This window comes from Natator depressus, chromosome 3, assembly GCF_965152275.1.
Source record: "Natator depressus isolate rNatDep1 chromosome 3, rNatDep2.hap1, whole genome shotgun sequence".
Lineage (NCBI taxonomy): Eukaryota > Metazoa > Chordata > Testudines > Cheloniidae > Natator > Natator depressus.
In genome coordinates, this window is record NC_134236.1 from 37530551 (window position 1) to 37557740 (window position 27190).

Here is a 27190-nt window from a genome sequence, read left to right on the forward strand (position 1 = left end):
TTTTTTGAGTCCTTTCATGAATGACTGCTCAGTCAGTCATCTTCAATGCTCTAATAAGGATTGCAATAGTACACACAAGATGAACACAGGCTGTAAAACAAGGTAATAAAAAGAACAGACCACTGATGTGTCATCCCATTTCATTGCCCTAACATACGAACAAAAAGTAGGATATAGCTATAGATTCTTACCTGGATGTTGTCAAACTTTAATCCAGGCATGGTGAGATTCTCTTTGTCTATAAACAGAGTACTATATTGCTGAGTGGCTACTGAAATTAAAACCTTTCTAGTTTCCTCGCTGGGAAGCCAGGCATCATTTCTTCTATCTAATTCACTCATATTCAAGGCTGTGGCAAATGGGTCATCACTTCCAGCAAAAACAGCTTGGATCTGTGAAAACGGTTTAGGAGATTGTGACATTTCTAAAGATGCAGGGGGACCACCTGCTTCAGATCTCTCATTTCCTACAGAGTAATTAGGGTCAGCAGAGTCATTGGAATTGTCTCCAACTGTACTGACAGATGACATTTGTTCTGGGACTGAAGAACCTGCATTAGGGTTACTGACAGAAATAAAAGTAGATGTAGTAAATGAATCAAAAAACTCAGCAGCTAGATTATTAGTGTTAACAGGGTCACCAAAAAATGTGCTTAGGCTAGGACTTGGTTGAACCACCTGTGGATGAGACTTCACCGGAATCTCATGTACACTACTAAAACTAGGAGACTTCACCATTTGAGGCTCAAAGCCATCATGTATGAACAACTGTGGTTGAGCATTAACATTGTTTGCTTGACTAAAAATGGTGCATACAGGGATGGGCTCAGCTTCAGGAGATGATTTGCTGGCAAGGGGTGATGATATTGGCTCCTCAGATTTACTTTCATCAATATTACTTGGTGTTGAGTCACCTAGAGCTTCATTTCCCACTTTCGGTTCATCTTTCACTGCTTCTTGAATCAACTCTTCCTTTAAAGATGCCTGATCATCTGTTCCAATATCAGAAATATCTTTAGGTGTTTCTTCATGTTCAGTTTCACTGTCATTACCTAGGGCTTCTTCCTTATTCAATTCTTCTTCTGGTGTACAAATGTCCTTGACTTCCATTTGTTCCACAATCTCCTGCAGGCAACCAAGTTCACCGGTGTCATCTTCACTATTGTTTGGAGAATCAGAAATAATGACACTCTCCATCATGTGTTCATTAAGTTTATCTATGAAGTTATTGGAATCCTCTGAGATGGTCTCATTCCCTTCAGACTCAGATTCATCTCCACCAAGATCAATGGTTTCCTCATGAAAGAGAAGTTCTTCCTGAGCCCTCTGCTGAACTACATTTCCACTTGCCTCCTCATCTGAAACGCTCTTCTTAGCATCCTCATCGTTACATTGATTATTTTCCATTGTGACTAAAGAAAGAGAAAGATATTCCGGAAGTTAATTTTATTGATCAATTTAAATCATTGTTCTGAAACTCAAGAGTATTTATTAAAAAGGCACAGAAGGACTTTTTATGTAGTCATTTGATTATTAGAATATTTATTTTTGTCACTTCATTGTTGGCCAGCTATTCCGTACTTGGCACAAAAATGTTTTAAATTTACCTTTTGCCACTATGAACTTGTGAGTCTCAAAACATTATAAATTTCAGGAAGGCAATGGTGTGTGAGTGTGCGTGCACACGCTCCCATTCAACCACTCCAGCCTCCCCAGAAAGATATTTAGCATTATGCTGATATTTCCTTCCAGTTAAACAAATAATATTACAAAATACTTAGCTGAAAGACAGCTCCAAAAATCAACACTAAAATGGACCAGATTGTCTTTTTCTTACAAAAATATCTTTCTGCTAAAAATTACTTATTCTGATCCTCCTTGGTTTTGATACTGCAAGAATCAAATAGTACATCTAAAGCAGGCCAAAAATGTAGGCTTACTCTCTCCCTTGGCAAGAGTCCCTCTTCCCTATTTGACCAAAAACATCTTCGTATCCTATGGGTATTAGACTTCATTGCCCTCTAGGTTTACTTCCTTTGGATTGTTCAGAAAACTTCTCTCAACATCACCACCTCTCCTGATACACGTTCTCATTCATCTATGCACCTCATAATGTTTTATCTAAACTACAAAATGTTAATATTCTTTCCAAAGGGAAAACGGAGACAGGAAGATCTAGTTGGGGGGGTTGCTTGCCTGACAAACTAATAGCTCACACTTTCCTTTTTCTTGGTCACTCTTTCAATAGTGATTTAGGTAGGTGGCATTCAGATGATGAATTGTGATTACTCCTACTGATTGGCTAAAAATCGTTCACGCAACCACTATTTTTGTTATCGCTCTGCTTTGTGCTTCTGTCAGTCACCTGTTATATCTCTTTCCTTTTACACTATAAGCTTTTTAAAGAAGGGAATTAAATTAACTACGATTGTACAGTGCCTACTACAATTGCTTGAGTTGAGGCCTTTAGGCATTACTGGAATATAAATATTAATGATAATAAATAATAAACGTGTTTGGGTATAGAGGAAAGGAGAAAACCAATAAGCACCTGATCCTGCTCCCACTGAAGACAGTGGGCATTTTGCTACTGATTCCACTAAAAATAGTGCTGGGCCCACAGAAAGAGAGGATTACGCATCTTAAGATTTCTGAAATTTTTGTTCAAGTCTAGGAGTTTGCCTCTCAAATTTCAAAAGTTTTTTTTCTCTTGCTGATAACAGCTCATCTTAATTAATTAGCCTCTTACAGTTTGTATGGCAACTTCCACCTTCTCTGTATCTATATATCTTCTTACTATATGTTTCATTCTGTGCATCCGATGAACTGGGCTGTAGCCCACGAAAGCTTATGCTCTAATAAATTTGTTAGTCTCTAACGTGCCACAAGTACTCCCTCTGTTCTTTTTGCGGATACAGACTAACACGGCTGCTATTCTGAAACTTGTCATTAAATCTAACTAGCATTTTTAAACCTCTCTTTTTAACATCTAAACTTTGGATACCCCCAAATGGGGTTCTCCATCACTGCTTCTGGCAAAATTCAGTAAATACACTCTATTTTACCTATTACCTATTACACCTATTACCCTTTGATTGTGAAAAACTTAAACAAACAAAAAAGCTGTATTTTCCCATATTTTAAAACCTATGCAGGTTTGGAGAAAGAAGCAAATTTTTCTGGGAGATGAATTTATTTCTTTAAACTTGGAGGCTTCTAATTTGCTTCTCATCTCAGACTAAGTAATGATTACATTTTTTTTTTTATTTTGATGAAGTGAAGGCTTCTCTTTTTATATATAAAACTGCAGCTAGCCTGGTACTGAATCCATGCAGAATCCCACTGAAAACAACAGTGCTTTGCACAGGCACAGGAAAAGGTCTCATTGCAGGATGGGCCAAAGCTATTCTAAAATTGCAATGAAAAGTTTCTACCAGTTATACTCATTGAAAATACTTTTAGCCTGCTCTGTAAGAAGCTCATTCTCTTCCTTTGTCATCTCTAACTGGATTACTCAACTTGTGGGTCGGGACCCAAAACTGGGTTGCCTGAATATTTCAAAGGGTCACATAGCAGCTCCTGTCCCATGGGGCTGGCGGGGCTCACCTCCCTGGTCCAGGCACTCCAACCTCTGCAGTCCCAGTGCCACTCAGGTTTAGCCCAGCCATCAGGATGACAAGCATCTGGGTAGGCCAAAGTTTAGAGTGGCACTGCAACCCCATGAGCCAGGTCACAACTCCGCTCACTCAAATTTGGTCCAGTGAAGGGGGCAGGGCCAAACCTGAGCTGCGCTGCAACTTGGAGATTGCAAAGCCCAGAACAGAGAGCCAAGCCCTGCCACAGTCCAGGAGCTGCAGGCACTGTGGGGTGAGTGCCCGGCCTTCCACACAGTTTTGCACCCTGATGTGGCCCTCGGGCCAAAAAATTTGCCTACCCCGATGTATGCTCACAGCTTTGCCATAGAATTCCACGTTTCTGAATCTTCATAGGCATCTGTGCTAATTCACCAGGCTAAACCTTTGGCCTGGCCAGTCAGTACCCACTACCTCCCATTTAATCGGGTGGGTAGAGCGAGTGGGTGTGAAACGCCCTGGTAGGTACCGCAGATAGGGCTGAAGATCCGCAGGCAGCGGGGCTGAAGCAGGGCGACAGCACACAGTCTGGTTACTGCTCCCGGGTAGCACGGTGCTGGGGGCAGCGGAAGAACGTGGCCACTGTCTAACAGAGGAAGGGAAGGGGGGGGTCCCAACCACTGGGGGGGGGGTTAAGGGCCTCTCACTGGGGTTCACTTTCAGGCAGGTCCCACGACCCCCCGCGGGGGGAAAGATTTTGCTCTGCGTGTGGCAGCCAGCCCCTGCACATCCACGGCAGGTCGCGGCACAAGTGACAGCCCCTCGGGGAGGCACCTCTGCTGCCGCCTCACCCCAAACCGGGACCCCGGCGCACCCCCGCCCGGCCAGCTCCAAGCTAGGGAACCCGCTCGCTGCCTGCCCCACGCCAGGCTGCCCCGCCCCTCCGTTCCGCCAGGCCCGGCCTCCCGCTCCCTGCTACCTACAGCCCTGACCCTCACCTGCTTAGCGCCCGCAGCAGCCTTGCACCACCGCCGCCCGACGGGTCCAGCAGCGACTGCGCCTGCGCCTTCAACCGGGGACCGGTCTCTACGGCGCCTGCGTTTTCTTCACATCACCCGGAAGGGGAGAGCAACGGATGCCGCAGTGGCTCAGAAAGCCCGCTGGGCTAGCGAGTAACGCGTGAAAGAGGGGGGCCGACTCAAGCTCGGGGAAAGGGCTGTGCGGCTGTTGGGGGGGGGCCGTGCGGGCGCAGCCGTGGGGAGGCTATGGAGGATGACGCGCCAGTGATCTATGGGCTGGAGTTCCAGGTGCGCGTGAGGGGGGAGAGGAGACCCTAGGAGAGAGAGGTTTGGGGGGGGGCTACTACCCGCCGGGGGGCGGTGTTGGAAGGGAGCACGTGGAGGTGGCTGTTGATCGCCGGAGGTGGTGGTATTGGAGGGGAGCCTGCGGGTGCCGTTGCTCGCCAGGGGAGGGCGGTGTTGGAGGGGGGCTGTTGCTGGCCGGGGGGGCGGTGTTGGAGGGGGGCTGTTGCTGGACGGGGGGGCGGTGTTGGAGGGGGGCTGTTGCTCGCCAGGGGAGGGTGGTGTTGGAGGGGGGCTGTTGCTGGCCGGGGGGGGGTGGCCATTGCCTGCTTGGGGTGCGTGACCGGGCTTTTCAGGGGGCAGCGTGGTGGGCAGTGGAAGGGGACAACCCCTTGCAGAGCAGCAGGCGCTGGGGGCAGCTGATACTAGGCAAGGTGATCAGACTCTCTACAGCCTCCCTCTGACACAGCTGATGATCAGGGGTTCTTCCTGAGCCCCGAAATGTGTTTATGCGACAGCCTTAATTCTGACCCTTGCCTGCTTTCACATGTAACATAACAGCCACTTGTTAAGGTGCCTAACAGCCTGGGGGCAAGAGGAATTAGTATGGGGTGGGCAAACTTTTTGGCCCGAGGGCCACATCAGGGTGCGAAACTGTGGAGGGCCGGGAAGGCTGTACCTCCGCAAACAGCCTGGCCTCCTTACCCCCATCTGCCTCCTTCCACTTCCTGCCCACTGACTGCCCCCCTCCCCCCAACTGCCGACCAATCCAACCCCTCCTGCATCTTGTCCCCTGACTGACCCTCCTGGGACCCACTGCCCCTAACCACCCCCCCATGGGACCCCCCCATCCAAACCCCCTGTTCCCCATCCCCTGACCACCCTCCGCCTCCCCCCAGAACCTCCGCCCCATCCAACTGCCCCCTGACTGCCTGCCCCCGCCCCCTGGGACCCCATGCTCCTTATCCAACCCCCCTGCCCAGTTACCATGCAGCTCAGAGCAGCAGGTGCTTGCTGTGAGGGAGGACAGAAAGCGGGGGAAGGCCTGGGGGCCTAGTCTCCCTAGCCAGGAGCTCAGGGGCTGGGCAGGAGGGTCCTGCTGGCTGGATGCAGCCTGCAGGCCGTAGTTTGCCCACCTCTGAGCTAGTAGTTCAGGGAGGAGGGAACTGCTTGTGCAGCATGACTTTAGTTGTGCCATATTTGGGAGGATAGGCGAACAGTAGGAAGATATGTCAGATACGTACAAAGCACTGTGGCCTCTTTTATTCAATAACCAGTGTTCTGTATCTCTTGTTAGTTTTATTTATTTGTATTCTTTAGTGCTTGAGTGCCCTAGCTAGAATGGGGAGGGAGATGGGGGTGGGGGGCATTGTGCAAGACCGTGTACAGACGTAGTATAGAGTAGTCCCTGTGCTGAAGAGCTTACAATCTAATAGACAGGATAGATTAACTGCTATAGAGCTATGGACAAATAGTCAAAAGAATAGAATTTGTAAGTTCCAGTTTCACCCCAGTCAACCTCCTTCGCAGCCCTGGCTCATCCTGAGTGGCCTCCTTAAAGTGCACTCATGGAGAACACTTGGCCTCGGTCTGGGCAGGGGAAGAGAAATGCCAAAAATTTCTGAAGGTATATGCTCTTGGTTGCTTCTCTCTCCTGCAGAGTGGGGAGACTCCTGGCTCGTTGTTGCAGGGCAGGCAGCCTGTATGGCTCATGAAGAAGACTGAAATACATCTTGTAATACATTACCATTCATCAAATTACCCTAAATCATTAGATATTTGCTGCTGGTGCTATAGTTGCCCCCTTTATGAATTTGTCCCACAAAGAAAAATTGTTTGTTATACCATTGTGTTTTCATGTCACACCAGGATAGTTTTTTGCAGGTCCCAGAACTGAAATGGTCGAAGAAACGGCAAGTGAATTTGCTTAGTGATGCTTATTGGTGACAATTCTCTGTATCAGCCCTGTTGCCCCATCTGGCCACCTTCCATTCAGTTGTATTTGCTTTTATTATCAATAGAGCATGGGGCTGTTTTTGCAAGTTGTGTTTCTGTGTGTACACTATTGGATGTTAAATCAGCTCAAGTCTGACTATCATAACCATTATGTGATTGGATCACAGAGGCTATGTGTCCTCCTATTTCTCCAGGGTTGATCATTCCAGATTTTAAAGGGCATTAGATGCCTAAATACCTCTAGCCCATAGGCTCTTATTTTGGATCACAGAATGTATATTGTGTTCTAAGCAAAGTACTATCTGATATAGTAGATTTAAATTGTGTAGCAAATTGTTTAGATCTCATCCTAACCATTGTTCACAAGTCTGCACTGAGCAGTTCCACTTATTGTTTGGGAAATATGCAGCAGATGATAGGAATTAGGTTTTACTGGAATTAGGCCTGGTTGGGAGCATAGAAGGCAATGGACCTTCTGAGACTGTAGCTCTAACGGGGGATTTGTAAAAGTTAATGGTGAGCAGGAGGAAGTGTCTATGTGGCAGAGCTCTGCTCTGGAGCAGTTTTGGAATGGGGAGGAAGGGTGGATAGTTTTGTGGTTGAGGCACAAAGGAGCTCACAGACTACAGTGTTATTCCTAGGTATTTCTGGCCTCCATAGAGTTACCTTAAGCAAGCCACTTAAGCAAACTCCTCTGTGCCTCAGGTTTCCTATCTGTAAAATGAGGCTAATATTTCTGTTTTTCATATGAATAAATTCAAGTTTGTAAAGTGCTTAGGTATTAAATTAATGAGTGCCATAGAAATGCCTATAAATAAATATGAACTACACAGGATAGACTCATTCCCTCTTATAGCTCTCCTAAGGCACATAGGAAAGGAGCCATCCCCAGCTCCACTTTGGTAGAGCTTTTGACGTAACCTCTCCTGGAGCACTGGGGGGAAATACCTCTCCAGGAGAGCTCTTAAATTCTGCTGGAGCAAGTGCTTCTTTCTGTTGCCTGTATTTTGTTTGGCTCCTTCAGTTACTTCCAGACTCCCCAGCTGCCAAGCCCCTGACATCCCCTTAAGTGGCAGCCTTACAAAACAGAGAATTATGCAGCCACATAATCTCATGGTACACAGGGCCTTGGTTCTAAGCCACAAACATTTCTATTTGTTCATGAATGGCAGTTCTAAGCCTCAGTCCCTTGCTGCCCAGGAAACGTAAGTAGAGTTCCTGCACTTGTGCCCTCCTGATACAGTATGTTCCTTAGCCAAATGAATGTCGACTTTGGTCTGTCTTGCCTTTCCTGTAGGGCTAATTGCTAACTGTCTGATTAGGCTTTGGCTACTGCTGTTTGCTGGGTTCTCCAAGGCAGATCACTTCCTGCTGTTAAGTGGATGTACTGCCATTTTGCTGGCCCACAAACAAGCTGCCTCCTGCAGTTCCTTGGATTGCCAACGTATGTGTCACCACAGGATGACTCCTTTCTTATCCTCCAAACCTTTGGTGTTTGCTCTTGTCAACCACTCTTACTCCCCTGACCAGGATTTTTCTATCATATATAGGCAAGCTCTTCCCTCAGTCTGCTGAAGGTCCACCTCCTTGGACCCAGCTCCAGCTGAGGTCTTGTTGTAACAGTACGTCAAGAGAGCCCAGCTGTTACTTAGGTCCTCTTTTGTCAAGGGCACAGCTCCATCCCTTGGGCTGCCTTTCCCTTCTATGCCTGGAATTAACGGTGGCTCTTCTCTTCCCACAGTCAGATCCCAGGCAAATATAGAACTGAATAATGCTGATAAAGCTAAGTTAAGTTAGTTTTTAGTATCTAACAGTTTAAATTTAGCACTGCATGTTCTAAGAGAACTGTGCCAGTCATATTTTCCACTTGTTTCAACAGGCTTGCTTAGAGCTAGAAGGCTGTAAAGAGAGAAGAACTGAGAAATAGGGCACCTCATTACACAGAATCAGTTATGAACTAGTTTTGCTTTTAGAATGATGACATTTTCCAGACTGGCTGTCCCATGAATGTTTGGCTGTTTGAGTGATGATCCAGAATTCCCAAAGGGTTAGAAAGACTTTTTCTTTAAAGTTGTTGACTGATTTTAGTGCTAGTGAAAGATGTCCTCTTGACTGACCTGGAGTCTGAAATTATCTTTTATCTGCAAAACAGGTGCAGCACCAGGACAAATTTCCCTATGTTGCCCTGTCAGTGTGCCTCAGCATCATACTCGCCTTTGTCTTGGCCTTTCTGCTGAGAAGGGTATCATCTGTGGTGTAGTGGTATTTGAGTGGTAGCCAGAGACTACAAACTTTCTTTATGCATGCTGCCAAACTCTATCACATATCATTGACTTTTCAGTGCTATCTACTTGGGTTGAAATTGAACTACTGATGTATAATCTTCTAATTCAGATAGATTAAACAATGAGTTATCCCAGAAGTCTCATTAACTACAAAATCTTGCCCTGAAAGGTTATTTTACAATGATATTCTAGGTATAACTGTATCAGTCCCTAAACTTGTACCACTAGCAAAATACTAAAAGTAAATCTATAGGTTGGAGTATTTGAGAGAATAGATAAAATGGAAAAAATGCTTAAAATAATTTTTCTAAATGTATTTTCAGACCATCTTCCTCAAAATATGGCACTTTAAAATCCATGTACTTTATTGGTTAGAACAGCATTTAAAAACAACAACAACCACAACAAACACTATTGGCCCACAGATTAGATTTTAATCTACTATTTAAATGCTCCTCTTATCTCTTCCCTCTCTCTGCCCACCTTGGATTTAGAATAGTTGTGAATTAAGAATTTGTTTTGCTTTCAGTACAAAACCATAACTGAACTTTTTCGGCTCAGATCCTACCATGATGGGTATAAAAACCTAAGATGGAACTTTTTCAAGTGATAATTAAAATGTGCAGTAATCCTGAATTAACTCTTGTCTAGGCTTCTCCTCTTTCTCCACTTCTGTACCTTGAGAGGTTCCCTTCTTGTGTTGCGGAGAGTGACTTCAATAAAGTTTTATCTGGAAAGGTCATATGTTTCAAGTCTTAAAAGACATACATTGGGCGACTGTTTTGCTTTGTAAGCTTAAAAGTTGAAAATTAGTATTGTTGCAAAACAAAACTTGCTGAAACTTAGCTTACAGATAGAAGCATGGACTTAGTGTTAACATTGCAGAAATTAAACAATGATGAAAATATTAAGGGTCAATAGTAGCAGTTGGATTTAAATTAGCTTTTAATGCAGGAGAGTGGCAAAAATGTCCAGTGATTTTTTGACTGCTTGTGTAGGGTCGTATCTTGAACTAGAGACACTAGCTCTTCTCCATACAGAAATAGTAAGACCAAATCAAGAATGCTTGTATTAGTTTTTGAGCATCTCTGTAGCAGAAAGAAGTTGCCATATTGTAATATAATTTGTAAGTGTGTATTTGCTGGACTACAGTGATGAGTGCCATAGAAATGTCTATAAATGTACCCAGGGGCATCAGAGACAAATGATGTCAGAAGTGGAGAGTGTAGTCCAGTGTACTGGGACTCAGGAGAGAAACAAGTTTTATTCACAGTTTTCCTGCTGACTGGCTTTGTAAGCTGGAGGAAGTCACTTCAACCCTCTCTGCTTCAGTTTTCCCCTCCCATCCTTTTTCTGGCTTGTCTATTTTTATTGTAAGCTCTTCTGGGATGGGAAGGGACTATGTGATTGTACAGAGTCTAGCACAACGTGGTCCTGATCTCAACTGGGGCCTCTATGTACTGCTGTAATACCAAAAATACAATTAGGGATATAAGGCTCCCCAAATTTGAAAGATACACATGCAAATAAAGGAGAACAACGGTTTAGTGTGACATACAGGGTGCAACAAAGAGTAGCAGAATGACAGTGGAAAACTTAGGCTGAATGTCAGAGAAAAAATTCATGCAAAAAGCATTTCATTACACGAAACAAAACAAAAAATCTTCATTTAAAAATCAGTTAAGGCTGTGCAAGTGAATGTTTCTCTAGCACAACCAAAGAAGAGTCCAGGAAATCCCTAGTTAAGTCCTCAGCCATCCCTGGCAGTCTGCAACCAAAGCTTGCATTCTCTTATCTTACCTATATGACATCTCCTCGTTACATATTTATGTAAAATGTACAGTTTTTAATCCCCAAATACACAGAGCAGCTAGAATAGAAATGGATATTTTTTGGCTGTTTGGTATGTTGGATTGAAGTATATAGTTGGGGGGGCGGGTGTGTGTGTGGTGTAGATTTTTAGCTAATCTTGTTTGTGTGTTTGATTTTTAAATGGAGGAAATTGTTTAAGTAGAAAAAGCTTGCACTAGTGTTTTCCCATATTGGGAAGTTGTTGTTTGTATGTTTGTAGTAGTGTTGTTTGGATGATGCTGTGAAGAAAATATGATGGTGTTTTGTGTTTTCTGTGCTTGGATATTTGCATGTTTTGTGTGGAGATGGAAGCAGAAGGTGAGTATATCCTAAGTAGTAGATTTGAGGGTGGATGGAAGGCTTGCAGATGAAGATGTCTCTGGAGTGAAGCTACACCTGAGGCAACTTTTCTTTCTTATAAATTTCCTCTAGCTCATCCCTGGGGAGTCCCAGCCTGAGGGACCCGATCAGGTTTCATCAGTCCAGGACTACATCTGGGAAGGTTGATCATCTAAATTGGAGCATGTGGCGAATGGATCCCCTTGGATCACTATATATCTGCTGCTTGTTTGCTGAGTGAATGGCGGTGTGTGGTCCATCAGGAGGTCTTCAATGACTTGAAAATCAAAAAGAAATCCAACAAAAGTGGAAGCATGGTCCTAAATTCCCTGTAAGCTGCGTGGCCGAGCAGCAGCCTATTAAGCGCTATGCAGGCACTTGGCGAACCCAACCCCGGTGGACCTGCCACGAACGGGGGGGACAGGTGCTCCTCGCCCGGCACGGCTGGAGGACAGGTGCCCCGGCCCCAACTCAGCCTGGTCCCCAACCTGCCACGGCTAGGGCTCCCCCCAGATGCTGCTGCTGTGGAGAGAGAGCTGGGGGGAGTCTTCTCTCCCCATAGTAGCCCCGGGGCAGCCTGCACCCAAACCCCTCATCCCTGGCCCCACCGCAAAGCCCGCACCCCAACCCTTCATCCCAGGACCTGAGCTGCTGCGGCGGGGAAAGAGAGCTGGGGCGAGTCCTCTCTCTCTCTCTTTCTGTCTACCATAGCCCTGGGGCAGCCTGCACCCCAAACCCTTCATCCCTGACCCCACCCCAGAACCCGCAGCCCCAGCAGTAGCCCTCACACTCCTGCATCCCAACCCTCTGCCCCGGCCCTGAGCCCCTTCCCACACTCTGAACCCCTCAGCCTCACCCCCAACACATACATTTTCTTACGTGCACCAATTTGGAGGTGATGTGTGACACACAACAAAATTCATTCCGTGCATGTGTGGGAAAATTAGAGGGAACACTGCATGGTCATATTGCTAAGGATGAGTACAAAAGAATAGCACAAGCGTGTAGGAACAAAATCAGAAAGGCTAAGGCACAAAATAAGTTAAACCTAGAAAGGGGCATAAAAGGCAGTAAGAAGACGTTTTGTAAATACCTTAGGCGCAAGAGAAAGACAAAGGAAAGTATAGGTCCAGTATGTAGCAGGGAAGGAGAGGTAATAATAGGTGACATCAAGAAGGCAGAGGTGTTTAATGCCTATTTTCCTTCAGTCTTCGCTAAAAAAGTTGATGGTGACCAGATGTTTAACACAATTAATATTGACAACAAGGAGGAAAGAATACAAGCCAAAATAGGGAAAGAACAAGTTAGAGTACATGTAGATAAGTTAGATGTATTCAGGTAGTCAGAGCCTGATGAAATTCATCCTAGGGTACTGAAGGACCTAGCTGAAGCAATGTCAGAAATGTCAGTGATTATCTTTGCAAGCTGATGGACGATGGATGAGGTCTCAGAGGACTGGAGAAGGAAAAACATAGCACCTATTTTTAAAAATGGGAACAAAGAGGAGCTGGGGAATTATAGACCAGACGGCCTAACTTCAATACCTGGAAAGATACTGGAACAAATTATTAAATAATCATTTGTAAGCAACTAGAGGATAATAGGGTAATAATAATCATAGCCAACGTATTTGTCAGGAACAAATCATGCCAAGTCAACCAAATTTTCTTCTTTCACACAGTTACTGTCCTAGAGAATAGACAGAGATTGTAGATGCGGTATATCTTGATTTTTAGTAATGCTTTTGACACAGCTCTACAAATTGGGGAAATGTGATCTTGATGAAATTTCCATAAGGAGAGTGCAAAATTGGTTGACAGAATAATCATCAATGGTTTGCTGTCAGACCTGGGGATATATCTAGTGGGATCCTGCAGAGATTTGTCCTAGGTACAGTACTGTTCAATATTTTCATTAATCACTTGGATAATGGAACAGACAGTATGCTTCTAAAATCTGCAGATGACACCAAGCTGGGAGGGGTTGCAAGCACTTTGGAGGGCAGGATTAGATTTCAGAGTGACCTTGACGAATTGGAAAATTACTCTGAAATCAACAACATGAAATTTAATAAAGACAAGTGCAAAGTGCTACATCTCGGAAGCAAAAATCAAACATACAACTACAAAATGGGGGAAAACTGCCTAAGCAGCAGTAGTGTTGAAAAGGATAAGGCTTAAAAGTGAATCACAAATTGAATATGAGTCACCAATGTGATAAGAACTAAGAATGGTCATGCTGGATCAGACAAATGGTCCATCTATCCCAGTATCCTATCTTCTTATAGTGGCTGATGCCAGATGCTTGAGAGGGAATGAACAAAATAGGGCAGTTATCAAGTGATCCATCCCCAGCTGTCTAGTCCCAGTTTCTGCAGTGGAAGTGTGCATCTTGTGCAGGCAGATGATGTCATTGTTGTGACAACAGGATAAATCGCTGCTGCTGCTGCATTTGGCTACTGACAATCCTGCAATGTTGAGTTGCAGTACTCAGGGCTAGCCCGATGGCTCAAACGTTGGAGGAAGAAAGTTCATCAAGAATGTCATCTGGCAAGTGATCAATATTCAGCCTTAGAAAGGACTTTCAGTGTGGTCTGCTGGTTAGGTCATCAGTTTCCCAAGTATGAACTGAGTATTCACAGGGAGAGCAATAAGAATGTTGATCCATTGCCACAGAGGTCAGATGCTGATCCATTGCTGATCTGTTCAAACATCTCAGATGCCACTGAGCTTACATCTACTAGTTTCTGTGACTCAGGTGGAAAATTTCCAGATCACAAATGTTGACAAGCCACCGTATTTTAATTGGGACCAGAAAGTTCTGTCAAGACTATCTCACGCAGCAGTCCATGTTGGTGACTTCAACAGTCACCATCCTGACTGGGGATACTTGGGGCATCAGATGCTAATGGGGACCAACTGGTGGAGTGGGCATCTAACAATGATCTTGCCCTCCTCCATGATGCAAAGCAGAGAGGCACTTTCTGCTCAGCCAGATGATCTTGTGAATACTCTCCTGATTTGTGCTGGGTGTTATCTGTGGATGGTCACTCCCAAACTGCATTATGTTTGGTCTTGGAAGATTCCCACACAACCAACACAGACCTTCTATTATTCTCATTGGCCTACAGCTCCCAATCATTAGAATCTTTAACAAACCAAGATGGAATTTCAGAAACGCAGACTGGAAGAAGTACACAGATGCTTTAGAATAAGGTCTTGTCTCTATACCATCATGCATCATCCCAGTCGATGTAGCTTTCAGTCATTTCTGAGAAGCCATCTTCAAAGCTGCCTACGCATCCATGAAGCATGGCCATAATCTAGTCTACACACTGTGCCTTGATGCTAAATATGCTCAACTTCTCCGTTTAATATGAATCCTCTGGTGATCCAAATGTAACTGACCCATCTAATTGAGTTACTGGGTGCTACTAGATGGGCATGATGGGACGAGATGACTCAGAATCTAGATATCACTCACTCAAACTGGAAATGCTGGAATTTGATTAGTCTGCACAGTTCAGCAACCACTAGCCCTAAGCTGACCACTTGCATGCCAAACCAAGCTGTTTGACATCCGCTGAATGTGTCAAAGGCCCCAGATGAGAAGAATGTCAGATGACAGTTTCATGACAAATAGTGTCAGTTCCATCAGAGAAAAAACACTCGGTAACTCAGAGCTGTTCACAGTCACAGACTGGATGTTTTCAGACAACTATCCACAATGACTCCAAGATCTTGTTCTTGAGTGGTAACAGTTAATTTAGACCCCATCATTTTGTCTGTGTAGTTGGGATTACGTTTTCCAGTGTGCATTACTTTGCATTTATCAACATTGAATTTCATCTGCCATTTTGTTGTCCAGTCATCTAGTTTTGTGAGATCCCTTTGTAATTCTTCACAGTCATCTTTGGATCTAACTGTCTTCAGTAATTTTGTATGGTCTGCAAACTTTGACACCTCAATGTTTATCCCTTTTCCCACATCATTTATGATTATGTTGGACAGCACTGGTCCCAGTACAGATCCTTGGGGAACCTTGTTATTTACCTCTCTCAACTGTGAAAACTGACCTTTTATTCCTTCCCTTTGTTTCCTATCTTTTAACCAGTTACTGATCCATGAGCAGACTTTCCCTCTTATCCCATGACTGTTTTCTTGAAGTAATATTTTGTCTCCTTTTTTGCTGTAGTGGAGGGGTGGAAGGTTTGTTTTAAATTGATTCAGAACTCATACTGCTGCTACTAAAAGTATGATAGTTTTACTACCTTGGAAACAGATGATGCATTATAGACCCTTTTTTTGCATGCATATGGTTATTCCTCTCTAGCTATGTAATTCATGGCTCTATAAACTGCTTTAGGATGCAGTAAATGAAAATGCCAATTCATTTTATTCACTTGACTAGATTACGTCTCTGTGGTTCATATGCTTTTCAGTATAACCATTGTATTTCAGTATTAACTAGGGTATACCTATACCTATTCAATTGTGGATATGATTATGGGGCTGAGGTTTTCTGTATCTCAAGCTTTCTGGTGAATTAGGCTGTGCATGCTTCAAATGGAGGAGGACAGCAGCAGTGCACAGTGACTCAATACCAACGCTTATCATTAAGGTAGGGGAGGAGAGCTTAAACAACCAGTTGCCAAAGCTTGAAGTACTACTCTCCTATACATTGACCACATGTTCTGTCCATCCGAAGTACGTCTATCACCTGTTGAAATTATTGTTTGTTTATTTCTATTACTATAGCACTGAGGAGCCCTAATTATGGATCAGGACCCCATTGTGCTAGGTGCTGTACAAGCACAGAACAAAAAGACAGTCCCTGCCCCAAGGAGCTTACAATTTAGGTCTAAGACGGAAGACAACAGGCGGATATACACAAACAAGGAAGTACAATTAAACAAGAGGCAGTATTGGTCAGCATGGTAGGCAGTAATTTCTGCACACCAATAGCTGTTTGTTTTGCCATTGTGACTTTCTCTGAATCAACTTGCCTGAGTAGACACCATAAAAAATAACAGATTTGCATACTTGTGCATGGGCCATCTGAAGGTCCATTATCCCTATTAAGAATCAAACTGTCTCAGATACTGGTAAGCCCCTATTGACAGATCTGAATCTGATAAACACAGATGCATTTTTCCATCCTTTGAATAAGGATAACATGTAGGAAGTCAGTTCTTTATTTTGAAATGTATTACAATTTCAGATGTTTAACCCAAACTTTTCATATTTTTCAACAGAGTGGGGAAAAATACAATTCCCATTTTTAATTTTTTTTTGGAGGGGGAGGAAGAAGAAAAAGTTGATAGACAAATGTCAGCATATGGTGACATTTCCCCCCTTCCCCCCCCCCCCTTTTTTTTTAAAGTGCACCTTGAGTCTAAACTGCTTTTAAGAAGAGGCTCTTTAAAGAGGAGGGAACAAAGTTCTTACCAGTATTTCTTTATTCCATGAAAGACCCAGGAGATCTTTTGTTGTTGTTGTTTTTGTTCTACTCCACTTGTTAAACAACTGAAGTCTATTTGATTGAAGAAGGTTTGTAATGACTGGGTTGTTTCTAGTGGTGCTTTCGTGAAAAGACCTTGGCAGGGGATTTGGAATGAAAAGAAGTTCTCACCATGGCTGGGGGGAAATCCACAATGTAAATTTTTATAAAAATTAAAAGCTTTTTGGTGAATTTTCTTGCTGTCACTGAACGCTACAGACTAGCAACACTGGCTCTGTGTAGACACAATGCAGATAGATGCGATGTAAGTTTCATTGCATAGATCTGCCATTGTAAATCCATAGGGATTCTTTTCTATTATTTCAGATTTTAGCATGTCCTGAGAATAAACTGTCAGTTGAATCAAAATTTCTACTCACTTTATGATCTGCTCACTGTGTACTAGTTTTTGACCTGTAAACTCATTTCACTTGTTACCCATGTCAGGTTTAAATCTAAAGTAGAAAATGTAGTTTTTCATTAAAATCAGTATTCAGTCTAGCATCTGAAATGTTTATCTGTCCAGTGGTGTTCCAGAATGAATTCTGAACTCGAGGTCCAATCTGATCATAACCCCCTAAACAGATGGTTGGACTGCTTGTTTTATTCAATGAAGATCTAAGTGGGTTTTTTCAAAATACTATTCTGTAATTAACTTGTGGTTAAAATGAAATAAATAAAATAATAACACTCCTAAAAGCGTGTCTCTCTAAAGTTCTAGCCACCTTAGTCATCAATTAAAAATCGATTCCTAATCAATAAGGCTATAGTAAAACAAAACTGCACCTAATCACCCAGCATTTAACTATGTCAGCCAAAAAGAATGGTTGTAGTGGAGGTGGGCAGAGCTACTGGCTACCTCAGTCCTTCCAAAATGCCTGCTTAAAAATATCAGCTTTGCCTGGAGTATCTACAGATTTGGGATATTTAAGAGCAAGTGGGGATGTGAATTCCAAAGTTATCTGACGTTATATTACAGCATCTTATTGGTCTCTTTAGCAAACTGGCCAAAGACTGAAATATCCTCTACCGCTGAGAGGAGGTCCTTTGGGGACAGGGTGGAAGCAAATGGGAGGGTAGGGTGGGAAAGGCTGTATTATCACTGTCAGTGCTGTGCCTTTTTTATGAGTAAGTGGGGGGTGATAATTTCCATTATGGTCATTCTGGTAGGATTTAGCTTCAGTGGCTTAATGTTAAAAAGCAAGGAGGACCAAGAACTTCTTTCCTTCTAGCTTGCTCTCTCCTATGAATAGTAGGGAAAAGAATGAATTGGTGACTTTGTGTGAGTTCACGGATCTTACTTAAAGGTGTAAAATATTTATTTTGAATAATTTGTCCAAGAATGCCCTTTGTCATTGCAGCCGGCTTAAGTATTTTTGCAGCCACTTCTGCGTCCTTCCCATGTTCCATGATTCTGGGTTCATTAAGAATAATTAATTTGGGAGAAATCCTTAACATTGAATCGTGGTTTTTAAAAATAAATAAATATGGACATATTTATTTAGCGCTGAGAGTATAGTAGGTACTTTACAGATGTGAGAAGCAATCCTTACACTAGAAAACTTAGCTAAATAGCCTAAATACAGATAAAGTTCAGGAGAAAGATGCAGTGTAAAAGTTTGGTGCTCAAGGTGATCAACTGGGATGTCTTTTATGTTCCAAGATTTTCACAAATTATCAATAACGTATTGCATTGTATTTTTATAATGGTTTTCTTTTTTGCTAGGCACGTGCTTTAACACCCCAGATAGCAGAAACAGATGCCATTCGATTTTTGGTTGGGACACAGTCTCTCAAATATGATAATCAGGTAAACTTTTGTCAGAATAATACATGTTAAGTATCAGGAATATTCTTTAACTTTTTCTACTGGTATATTACTTCACTTTCCTGCCAAGTTTGAGCATTAGATGCTTTATTTTAAAAAATGTATTATGTGAACAAAATGTACACATTTTGATAACTAGTTAGATGAATGAGAAGTCTTTTTTTTTTTTTTTTTTTTTTAAAAGGTTAATATAATTTCATAGTCGCCCCATTTTCTAAGACTGGTGAATAATTAATTAAAAATGTTTATCATAACTTATTTGAGAGAAATTACAAATGAATCAAATGAGTTATTTAACAAATATTATTTGACCAGTTCTATTACTAAGTTACTGCTTTTGATTTTGTAGAACCAGTTTAAACTGCAGAACAGGTAACCCAATTAAAATAAAATCCTGCTTTCCATTTTGAAATTGTAGTTAGGCCCTCATGATTTACTTCAGTGGAACTCCTTAAAGACATGTATGTGTAGGTAATAGGCTCATGGGAATAGAGCTGTAGACAAACTTCATTTTTTGCCTGTGAATATCCATAAAACTTCCATCACTGTGTTTCTGCAGGGAGTAAAGGCTACAGTGACGTACAGCCTATACACAGCCATCTTTTTTGTCCAATCTTTCCTTGTAAAAGTAAAATAGCTGACTTTTTATAAGATTAACTTTAGGACAAGCCTTTATATTGAATGGCAGGCTGGAGCCCTAAACTAGATTAAAAAACCCATAGTGTTAGTACAGTCACTGACTTTTCACATTAGAATAGTTTCAGTAACAGTATTTATTCACTAATACCTTTAGCGCACAAACAGAGCTTGGATTCAGGAGGTGCATGGTGCTGTAGTGTTCTGACACTTCTCTCAAGCTTCTATCTTATTCTCCAGAATCTCAGCTTTCATTTATTTTTTAAAAGTCAATCTCTAGCTGTTATGATTGCAAAGAAAACCTCAAATGTGAAGGGTATAAATGACATAAAGAAGTTTAGAGAGAGGAGAGAGCCTGGAACAGAAGCTCATCACCATTCATCTTAGTGAAGTTTTGTCTCAGATGCCCAGTAGTAACTTAAATGTCAACATGAACTGTTTTGTTTTTCATGTTCTGTTTCTCATTTTGGTGCTAGTAGTAGGTGTTGTTCCCCTCCCTCCCCCCAGCCAGTCAAGAAGGAGCTGAGCCCAAGGAGCCTAGCAGAGTGCATGGACAAAATCAAGCTCTGTCAATGGGGAGCTGAGCTCAGAGGGCATGCACAATCATATTTTGAAAAGCTGTACAATCCAGTGTGAGCAGCGTTTCACTTTGGTGGTTCATATGGTTGGAACAGTACCATCACCTTCCCCCTCAGTTTAACCACTGAACACAGCATCCATAATGGCATAGCAAACACAGCCGTTTCACCTTGTTTGTTCGTACAGTCACATTGGCACTCTGTAGTATGAAAACCAGACCTTTGCCCTGAAAAGCTTACTCCTTCCAATTGACAGAGAATATGATGAAAAATAAAAACATACCAAGAGTGGGAGACTGAGGAGACACGATAGAATAGGGGTGGGCAAACTTTTTGTCTTGAGGGCCACATCTGGGTGGGGAAATTGTAGGAAGGGCCATGAATGTAGGGCTTGGGCAGGGGGTTGGGGTGTGGGAGGGAGTGTGGGGTGTGGGAGGGGGTGCAGTATGCAGGAAGGGGCTCAGGGCAAGGGGTTGGGGCAGAGGAGGGGTGCAGGGCATACGAGGGGGCTCAGGGAAGGGGGTTGGGTGCACGAGGGGGTGGGGGCTCAGGGCAGTGGTGCAGAGTGTGGGAGGGGGCTCAGGGCCGAGGGTTGGGGTGCAGGGTGCAGCAGGGGGCTCAGGGCAGGGGTTTGGGGTGCGAGGGGCAGGAGAGGTTTGGGGTGCGGGCTCCGGCCCAGCACTGCTTACCTGGAGTGGCTCTGGGATGGCAGCAGCGTGCACCGAGGCCAGGGCAGGCAGGCAGGGAGCCTGCCCTGGCCCTGGCCCTGGCCCTGGCCCCGCGCTGCTCCAGGAAGCAGCCGGCACCGCAGCCCCTGAGGAAGGGTAGGCAGAGGGCTCCGTGTGCTGCTCTTACCTGTGGGTACCTCCCCCGAAGCTCCCATTGGCCCCAGTTTCCGGTTCCTGGCCAAAGGGAGCTTCGGGGGAGGTACCCACAAGCAAGAGCAGCATGCAGAGCCCTCTGCCCCTGCTCCCGTAGGGGCCGCAGGGACGTGGTGCTGGCCAATTCCTGGTGTGGGGTCCGTGGCACCACGGGGCTGGCAATCCCACGGGCTGGATCCAAAGCCCTGAGGCGCTGGATCTGACTCACGGGCCATAGTTTGCCCACCCCTGCGATAGAAAATGTAGGGAAGGGATCAATGTTCCTAGAGTATTTTCAAAATTCAGATTCTTTTGTTTTTCTCCTGTTAAATATAACCTAGCATGCAAGGGAGAACAGATAGTGCTGGAGCTGAAGTTAGCAATGGAACGCTACCTGAAACTGAGTTTTGGAGAGGGGAAAGCACATGGTGTATAAATAATAAGAGAAGCTGTTCAAGGTATAAAGATCTGGGTGCAGTGTTATATATCTTTATAAGCTATGGTTGGCAGAGGGAGAAGAAAATGACTTACAGAAAAAATTTAGTTTAAAAAAAACCAAGGAGCAAAACTTTTTTTCATTGTTATATCTCAGATAGTGAAATGCCTGAAGATTAACTATTGACTGTGAAGGTGTTTTATACTAACTGGGTAATTACATGTAATTTTTTGCCTAGGATAAACTATCTTTGACTTCACGGAGTATTTAGCAGAGGATTTAATTACTAGTTTTTAAGGACGAAGCACCTTCTAGTTGTCACCTAATATCCAATGAGTTTCAAATCATTAACATTTACTGAAAGGGAAATGTTGACATGGTTCTGAGAAGGTGACCGTGGGCACTAATTCTTTACTCTAACCGTGTAGGTACATGTTGACCCTGCATCAAGCACTTTTTTTCACTATCTGACTTTTTTTCTCTTTTTCAAGGGAATAGAACTAAGATTAGAGGTGCAGGGCTTTTAGCTGACTATTAACAAATAGTTGTGGTTAATGGCACTTGGTTGTGCTTCATGCTATCATCTTCTCCCAGCTAGTCATTAATTCCCAAGAAATGTTATAGGCCTTAATCATTATTGCTTAATTCTGCACCACTTTTTTCCCATTACTTGACCTATCTTTAGTAGCTGGCTGGCACCTTTGGTGCTGTGACTTCTAATGAGGCTCTATACAGTCAGGAGGGTTTTTCATGTAGCATCGATATATGCAGAATCTCTTGTTCTGTTTCAAGTCACATAAAGGTGTGTTGTAGAAGAAAGCTAGTTCTAGAGCTGTCCTGATTTATGGAGGTAGGAGGTTCAAAAACAGCTTTGCAGCTGAAGAAATGGAGGTATTTACAGAAGGTTAACTGAAAACAGAAAACCACTTAATTTGTAACATTTATATTAAAAGTGTAGGAACAATAATAATTCAGCACATAAAGCAAAAGAATACCTTTTACCCTTATATAAGGCCCTTCAAAGTCATATAGACAGTTTCTACTCTGCTGTGAAGATTCTGCTTCAGCTGATCTCACAGCTACCAGGTAACTTTGCAGAAGCGAAGAGTCAACTCATGTAGGTTGAGGATAAATGCTTGATTAAAATAAAATTTCACATTTGACAAAAGGTTATTTATTTTTATATCCTTTTGGTGTAGGGAAAATATGAAATATCCTTCCTTGGTAGCTGTGACATGTATCCTAGGTGATCTTTGATGTCTGTCTTGAACAACATTGATTAGTACATTTCAGAGTTGAAGCCCGTATAAGAGTGTGATATGAGGTGGTCTGTCTTATTTGCCATTATGGCATCGGATTATGTTAAGTATAAATTTGGCCCAAATGTATTTGAAGAAAATACTAAATATGAATGACAGAAGAACTAACAAGATTTCATCAGCTTTAGAAATATGTGCTGAATGCTCACAATGGCCAGGCTAAGAAGAACATTAGCACAAAAACCATGGAGAGAGAAAATTTCTTTTCCGTTGTTAAGCCCCCTCCCTTCTTACTTACAGCAGGCCAACATGTTCACACTTCGCTGTAGCATCTCTTCTTGTACCTAGGATGCATGTCAGAGCTACCAAGGAAGGATATTTCATATTTTTCCCTATACCAAAAGGATATAAAAATAAATAACCTTTTGTCAAATGTGAAATTTTATTTTAATCAAAGATTTATCCTCGACCTGCATGAGTTGACTCTTTGCTTCTTCAAAGTTACCTGGTAGCTGTGAGATCAGCTGAAGCAGAATCTTCACAGCAGAGTAGAAACTGTCTATATGACTTTGAAGGGCCTTATATAAGAGTAAAAGGTATTCTTTAGGTTCATGTGCTGAATGACCCACTTACCCTGGTTAGTGGGGGGCATATAATACACATTATTGAAGTAAATGCATTTTTGATTTGTAGTTCATCTTTAGGGAACGAATTGCACTGCAAGGAGTCTACTTAATAATTTCAGTGGAAGGTTTCACATTTTTTGAGGAAGCTGAGAGTAGGGAAAAGATGCAAACAGGCAGGACTGATGTATTGCATGCTGCAGCATAGGCATAAAGTTTTATCCCATATGCAGGATAGTACAGTGATTCTCACATTCTAAACATCCTGCTATATATCTTTCTCTTACTTGAAATGGTGAACTGGAGGGATCCTGTCTGTCTCAGGTTTCAGAGTAGCGGCCGTGTTAGTCTGTATTCGCAAAAAGAAAAGGAGTACTTGTGGCACCTTAGAGACTAACCAATTTATTTGAGCATAAGCTTTCGTGAGCTTCATCGGATGCATTCAGTGGCAAATATACTGTCTCAGGGATGCAAGACTGAGAAGCAATTGTAAAAGATTCACGTCGCAGGAATAATAGGAATTGCCCTTCAGTCTTTACTTTGGGGCTGTGTAGAGATACTGTAGGCCAAAGAGTTATAAAAGGAAGGAATTCTTCCACTGACTGTAATTCTAGTGACCATTGCTATTGTCTTCTCTTTATCTTCACGTCCCAAATTAATAAATACAGTATTTTGCTCCCAGTTTGTCTGCAAATAGTTGGAATTGTAAGTTTATCCAGTACAAGTATGCATTTTACCTTTGATAAAGAGTCTCACAACATGCTTTACATTGACTGTCAAGAGCTAAAAAGAGAAGGCCTGAAGGTCAGATATAAAGATGAAATGAGGGAGAAATCATTATAGATGAGGCAGCACAAGTCATAATGTGCAGTTGTGGGAACAGGATGTAGCGGAGGCCAAGGTAGGGTCTGGCAGAGTAGATTATGCTCAAGCAAGAGTTAAGGTAACGTGAAACCAGGGACAATATTTTGAACGGCAGAGGGTCACTTTAAATTGGACAGGAAGATGGATATGCCTTGGTATAGGGGATGAATAATGTTTCACTTCATAGATGGATTCATGGTTTGGGTCATCAGATGATGACTGGAGAGAGATGGCTCCTTGAGCATTTTAGATTCTTAGATGTCTTGGAGTCTGACAGGAGACTAGGAGTATGGTACTAGTATCGGGAACCAAAGTCCAATTTAAGAAAGTAATTGCTGATGGCAGCACTGAAGAGAGTGAGGAAAAGATGAATACTAATTTGAGATGAACGAGACGAGAGGATATGACCCTGGCTATGGTTGGGAGTTGATGGATTGAGAGCAAGATCATCTAGTAGTGAAGGGAATACTTAGTACTGCAAAACTAAACAAATCCTAAAACTGGATTGATTGGTTCTATCTAGCACATTAACACTTCAAAAAAATTGCCTACAGCACTGTGTGGCTAAGCTTTTAGTATGACCTAATTTAATATTAGGGAATAGGATGTCTTTAGTTTAATTTCTTTTCTTCGCCATGCGGAAGGTTCTGTTGTTGAACCTCTGAGAGGGCTTACTTGCATGGGTAAAGTTACTCATGCATGTTAAGTGTTTTTCGGGGGCAGTCTTAGTCCATTTCTCCTGCTTTTTGTGTGAGTCTTCCACATGGTAGCTGAGGAAATAAAGCTAATTTTTAAAAATAGGGAAAAGTGTTTATAAAACAAAAGAAAAAATTGGCAAGGGGGAGGTTTGTGAGTAACACCTGAAACCACTTGTTAAAACTTATAAACAATTGGCTAGATTCTAAGTTGACTGTTGTTATAAGTTGAAAGGTTGAATTTTTTTTCCCTGTCAATTTTTTAAATGGTGACAGATTTCCTGATGTCGGTGATAAGTGCAGATGTATATACAGTAGCTGAAGAGAGAGTGCTGAAAAACTTCTAGTAGGGCATCAATTTTCCTATTACATCTACTAATATCCCTCCTCCTATCCATTGAAGGGAGATTCATTTCTGTTGATCTGGATACAGAATTATCTTAGACATCTAATGGAGGGTTTGAATGCTAGCAAAGTGATGAGCTGCAAGTTTAGGGCTCTAGTAGCTCATTTTCTGTTAACCATCAAATGGAAAATGCAGTTGTATGCTGTAGTTGCAACACCAGGGGAAAAAAACAAAAGGGATTTCTTCACAATAAGATAATCACTTTTTTTTAGAGAAAATATCCTGCATGAAATTAAAGAGTTATATTGTTAGTATAACAATTAATTAAAGTAGATATCAGTCATAAAACTCATATTCTGTGCTGTCATCCTGTATAATTAAGACCCATAGGAAAACAGTGGAGCCCTAATGTTATCTTTTTATTGTATTTGTAGATTCACATAATAGATTTTGATGATGAAAATAACATTATAAACAAAAATGTTCTCATCCATGAAGTGGGTGAAATTTGGCACATTAGTGCCAGTCCTGCAGATAAAGGTGTGCTAGCAACCTGCTACAATAAAAGTAAGTGCATTTTAACAACTTATTTGAACTTGTTTTAATATTTATGGGATGTACAATAGCTGCACATCTGGCAATACACAAGTAGCTTAAAATGGGATCTCTTTGCACTTTTCCAAAACGCTTTCTTAAATATACATTATTGAAGCAAGGTTAAAAAATAAATCTAAGTTGTTTGCCTGATTAAATTTACTGAACTAGAGTTGCCTTATATCTATATTTTTATAGGCTTCGGTACTTTTAGAGTTCATGTTTACTGGTTTTTCAAACTGGTAACGTAAAAGGTGGTTTCAAAATAGTGTACTGCCATCACTAATCTCTTCTAGAAAGTGCAGAAACATTTTAATATAGTAGTTACAAATTACATATATAATACTCATACACACATAGAGGATTGTATAGTTTTTACCTAAAATATCTCACCAGCAACAGCTTAAGACTCTTTGGCCAGCCTAAACCTGCATGTACAGCTATTGTCTGAAGATGCTCTGTATGCTTCCTAGGCTAGAATATGTGGAGACTACATATTTTGAGGTTTGAAAAAATCACTCTTTTCCCACTAGTTAGTGGGAAGTTTATCTCTGGCAAGCAAAGGGACCTATGATATTAATTTGAATAAATATTCAGTTTCGTTAAAATAAATTCTAGGCCATACTTTTTTGAAGATAACCTTCTCAGTGTGAATGGAATATAAATTAACATTTATTTTCCTGAATCTCGAGACTGATCCAGAGCCTCAGCTACTTCTCATACTTCAACCTTTTTGCTGTATCTGTGAAATTAAGACTCTGTTCACTTACTGCTGGTATTCTAACCCATTAATAAAAATGGTAATAAATAACGTTTTCTTACGCTTAACAAAACTAAGACTAATTCATAGTGGATGGGTACAGTAACAAACTTTTTTAGTTTTCTGAAGGGGGAATTGGACTGAAAGACAGAGACAAAATGTTACTGGCGTGACTTATTGGGCATAACTTCCTCACCTTGCCAGTGATCCATGGGGACGTTGAAAGAGCTGGAATCTGTCCTAAAATTCTATACCTATTTAAACAACTTCAGGATAGTTTCTCAGTAGCTCCTTGATAAAATCACCTGGTAATGTGCATGTATACTCTGTTTGTTTGTTTTTTAAAACAACCCCTCTAGTTTCTTAATGCTGTTTTTCGTTAGTTTTCTTGAGCTGGTTAGTACTAATTTTAAAGAGCTTTAAACTGTGCATAGTGTGAAATGTGTTAAAGAACAAATTAGATACTTGTTTTTATTTACGGTTGTACAGCAAGTGGAATAAGTAGGTAGATGATGTCCCATTCATTTTTTCAGTTTTTACATATAAAATTTTGAATGTAAACATTAATAGTTTTAAACTATGTCTACAGCTATCTTCGGACTTTTTTATTTCTAGAAAATATTACACTTTAATGAAAATCTTTCTAAAATCACTGTTCAAGACTGTATCATGTTGCATTGTTTGTAATAGGAATATGTGTAATAGTTTAAGAATTGCATTTGTTTAATAGGTAGCTTATTTAATATTTTTATACTGGAGATGATGGGGCTGAATCTAAACACCTCAATTTTTTTGTAATGTTCTGTTTCAATCTATATTCATTTTTTATCTCTGTAGCTTGGACCCATGTCTAGTTCACGTTTGATTTTTCTGTTCTGGCCTGTGTGTATTCTAGCTCACGTTTGTTTA

At 42.0% G+C, this 27190-nt stretch overlaps 2 protein-coding genes across 6 annotated transcripts in view; one reads left to right on the top strand and one right to left on the bottom strand.

Annotated features, from left to right (window-relative positions):
* TRAPPC12 (trafficking protein particle complex subunit 12) overlaps positions 1-4705 on the bottom strand; it is an 82598-nt gene extending 77893 nt beyond the window's left edge. For both annotated transcript variants that reach the window (XM_074947709.1, XM_074947708.1), the window contains exons 1-2: positions 4570-4705; positions 192-1411 (exon numbers count right to left, since the gene is read on the bottom strand). In XM_074947709.1, the coding sequence (XP_074803810.1) occupies positions 192-1406 (1215 nt within the window). In that variant the 5' untranslated portion in view covers positions 1407-1411; positions 4570-4705. The remainder of the gene's footprint in view (positions 1-191; positions 1412-4569) is intronic.
* A 105-nt stretch (positions 4706-4810) lies between these two features.
* The window catches only part of EIPR1 (EARP complex and GARP complex interacting protein 1), a 151112-nt gene continuing 128732 nt past the window's right edge, over positions 4811-27190 (top strand). The window contains exons 1-3 of one of the 4 annotated variants that reach the window (XM_074947711.1): positions 4811-4878; positions 18529-18612; positions 25362-25494. In XM_074947711.1, the coding sequence (XP_074803812.1) occupies positions 4837-4878; positions 18529-18612; positions 25362-25494 (259 nt within the window). In that variant the 5' untranslated portion in view covers positions 4811-4836. Of the gene's footprint in view, positions 4879-18528; positions 18613-25361; positions 25495-27190 lie in introns of those variants that run through there. The other 3 variants (XM_074947710.1, XM_074947713.1, XM_074947712.1) reach the window with 3 other exon arrangements.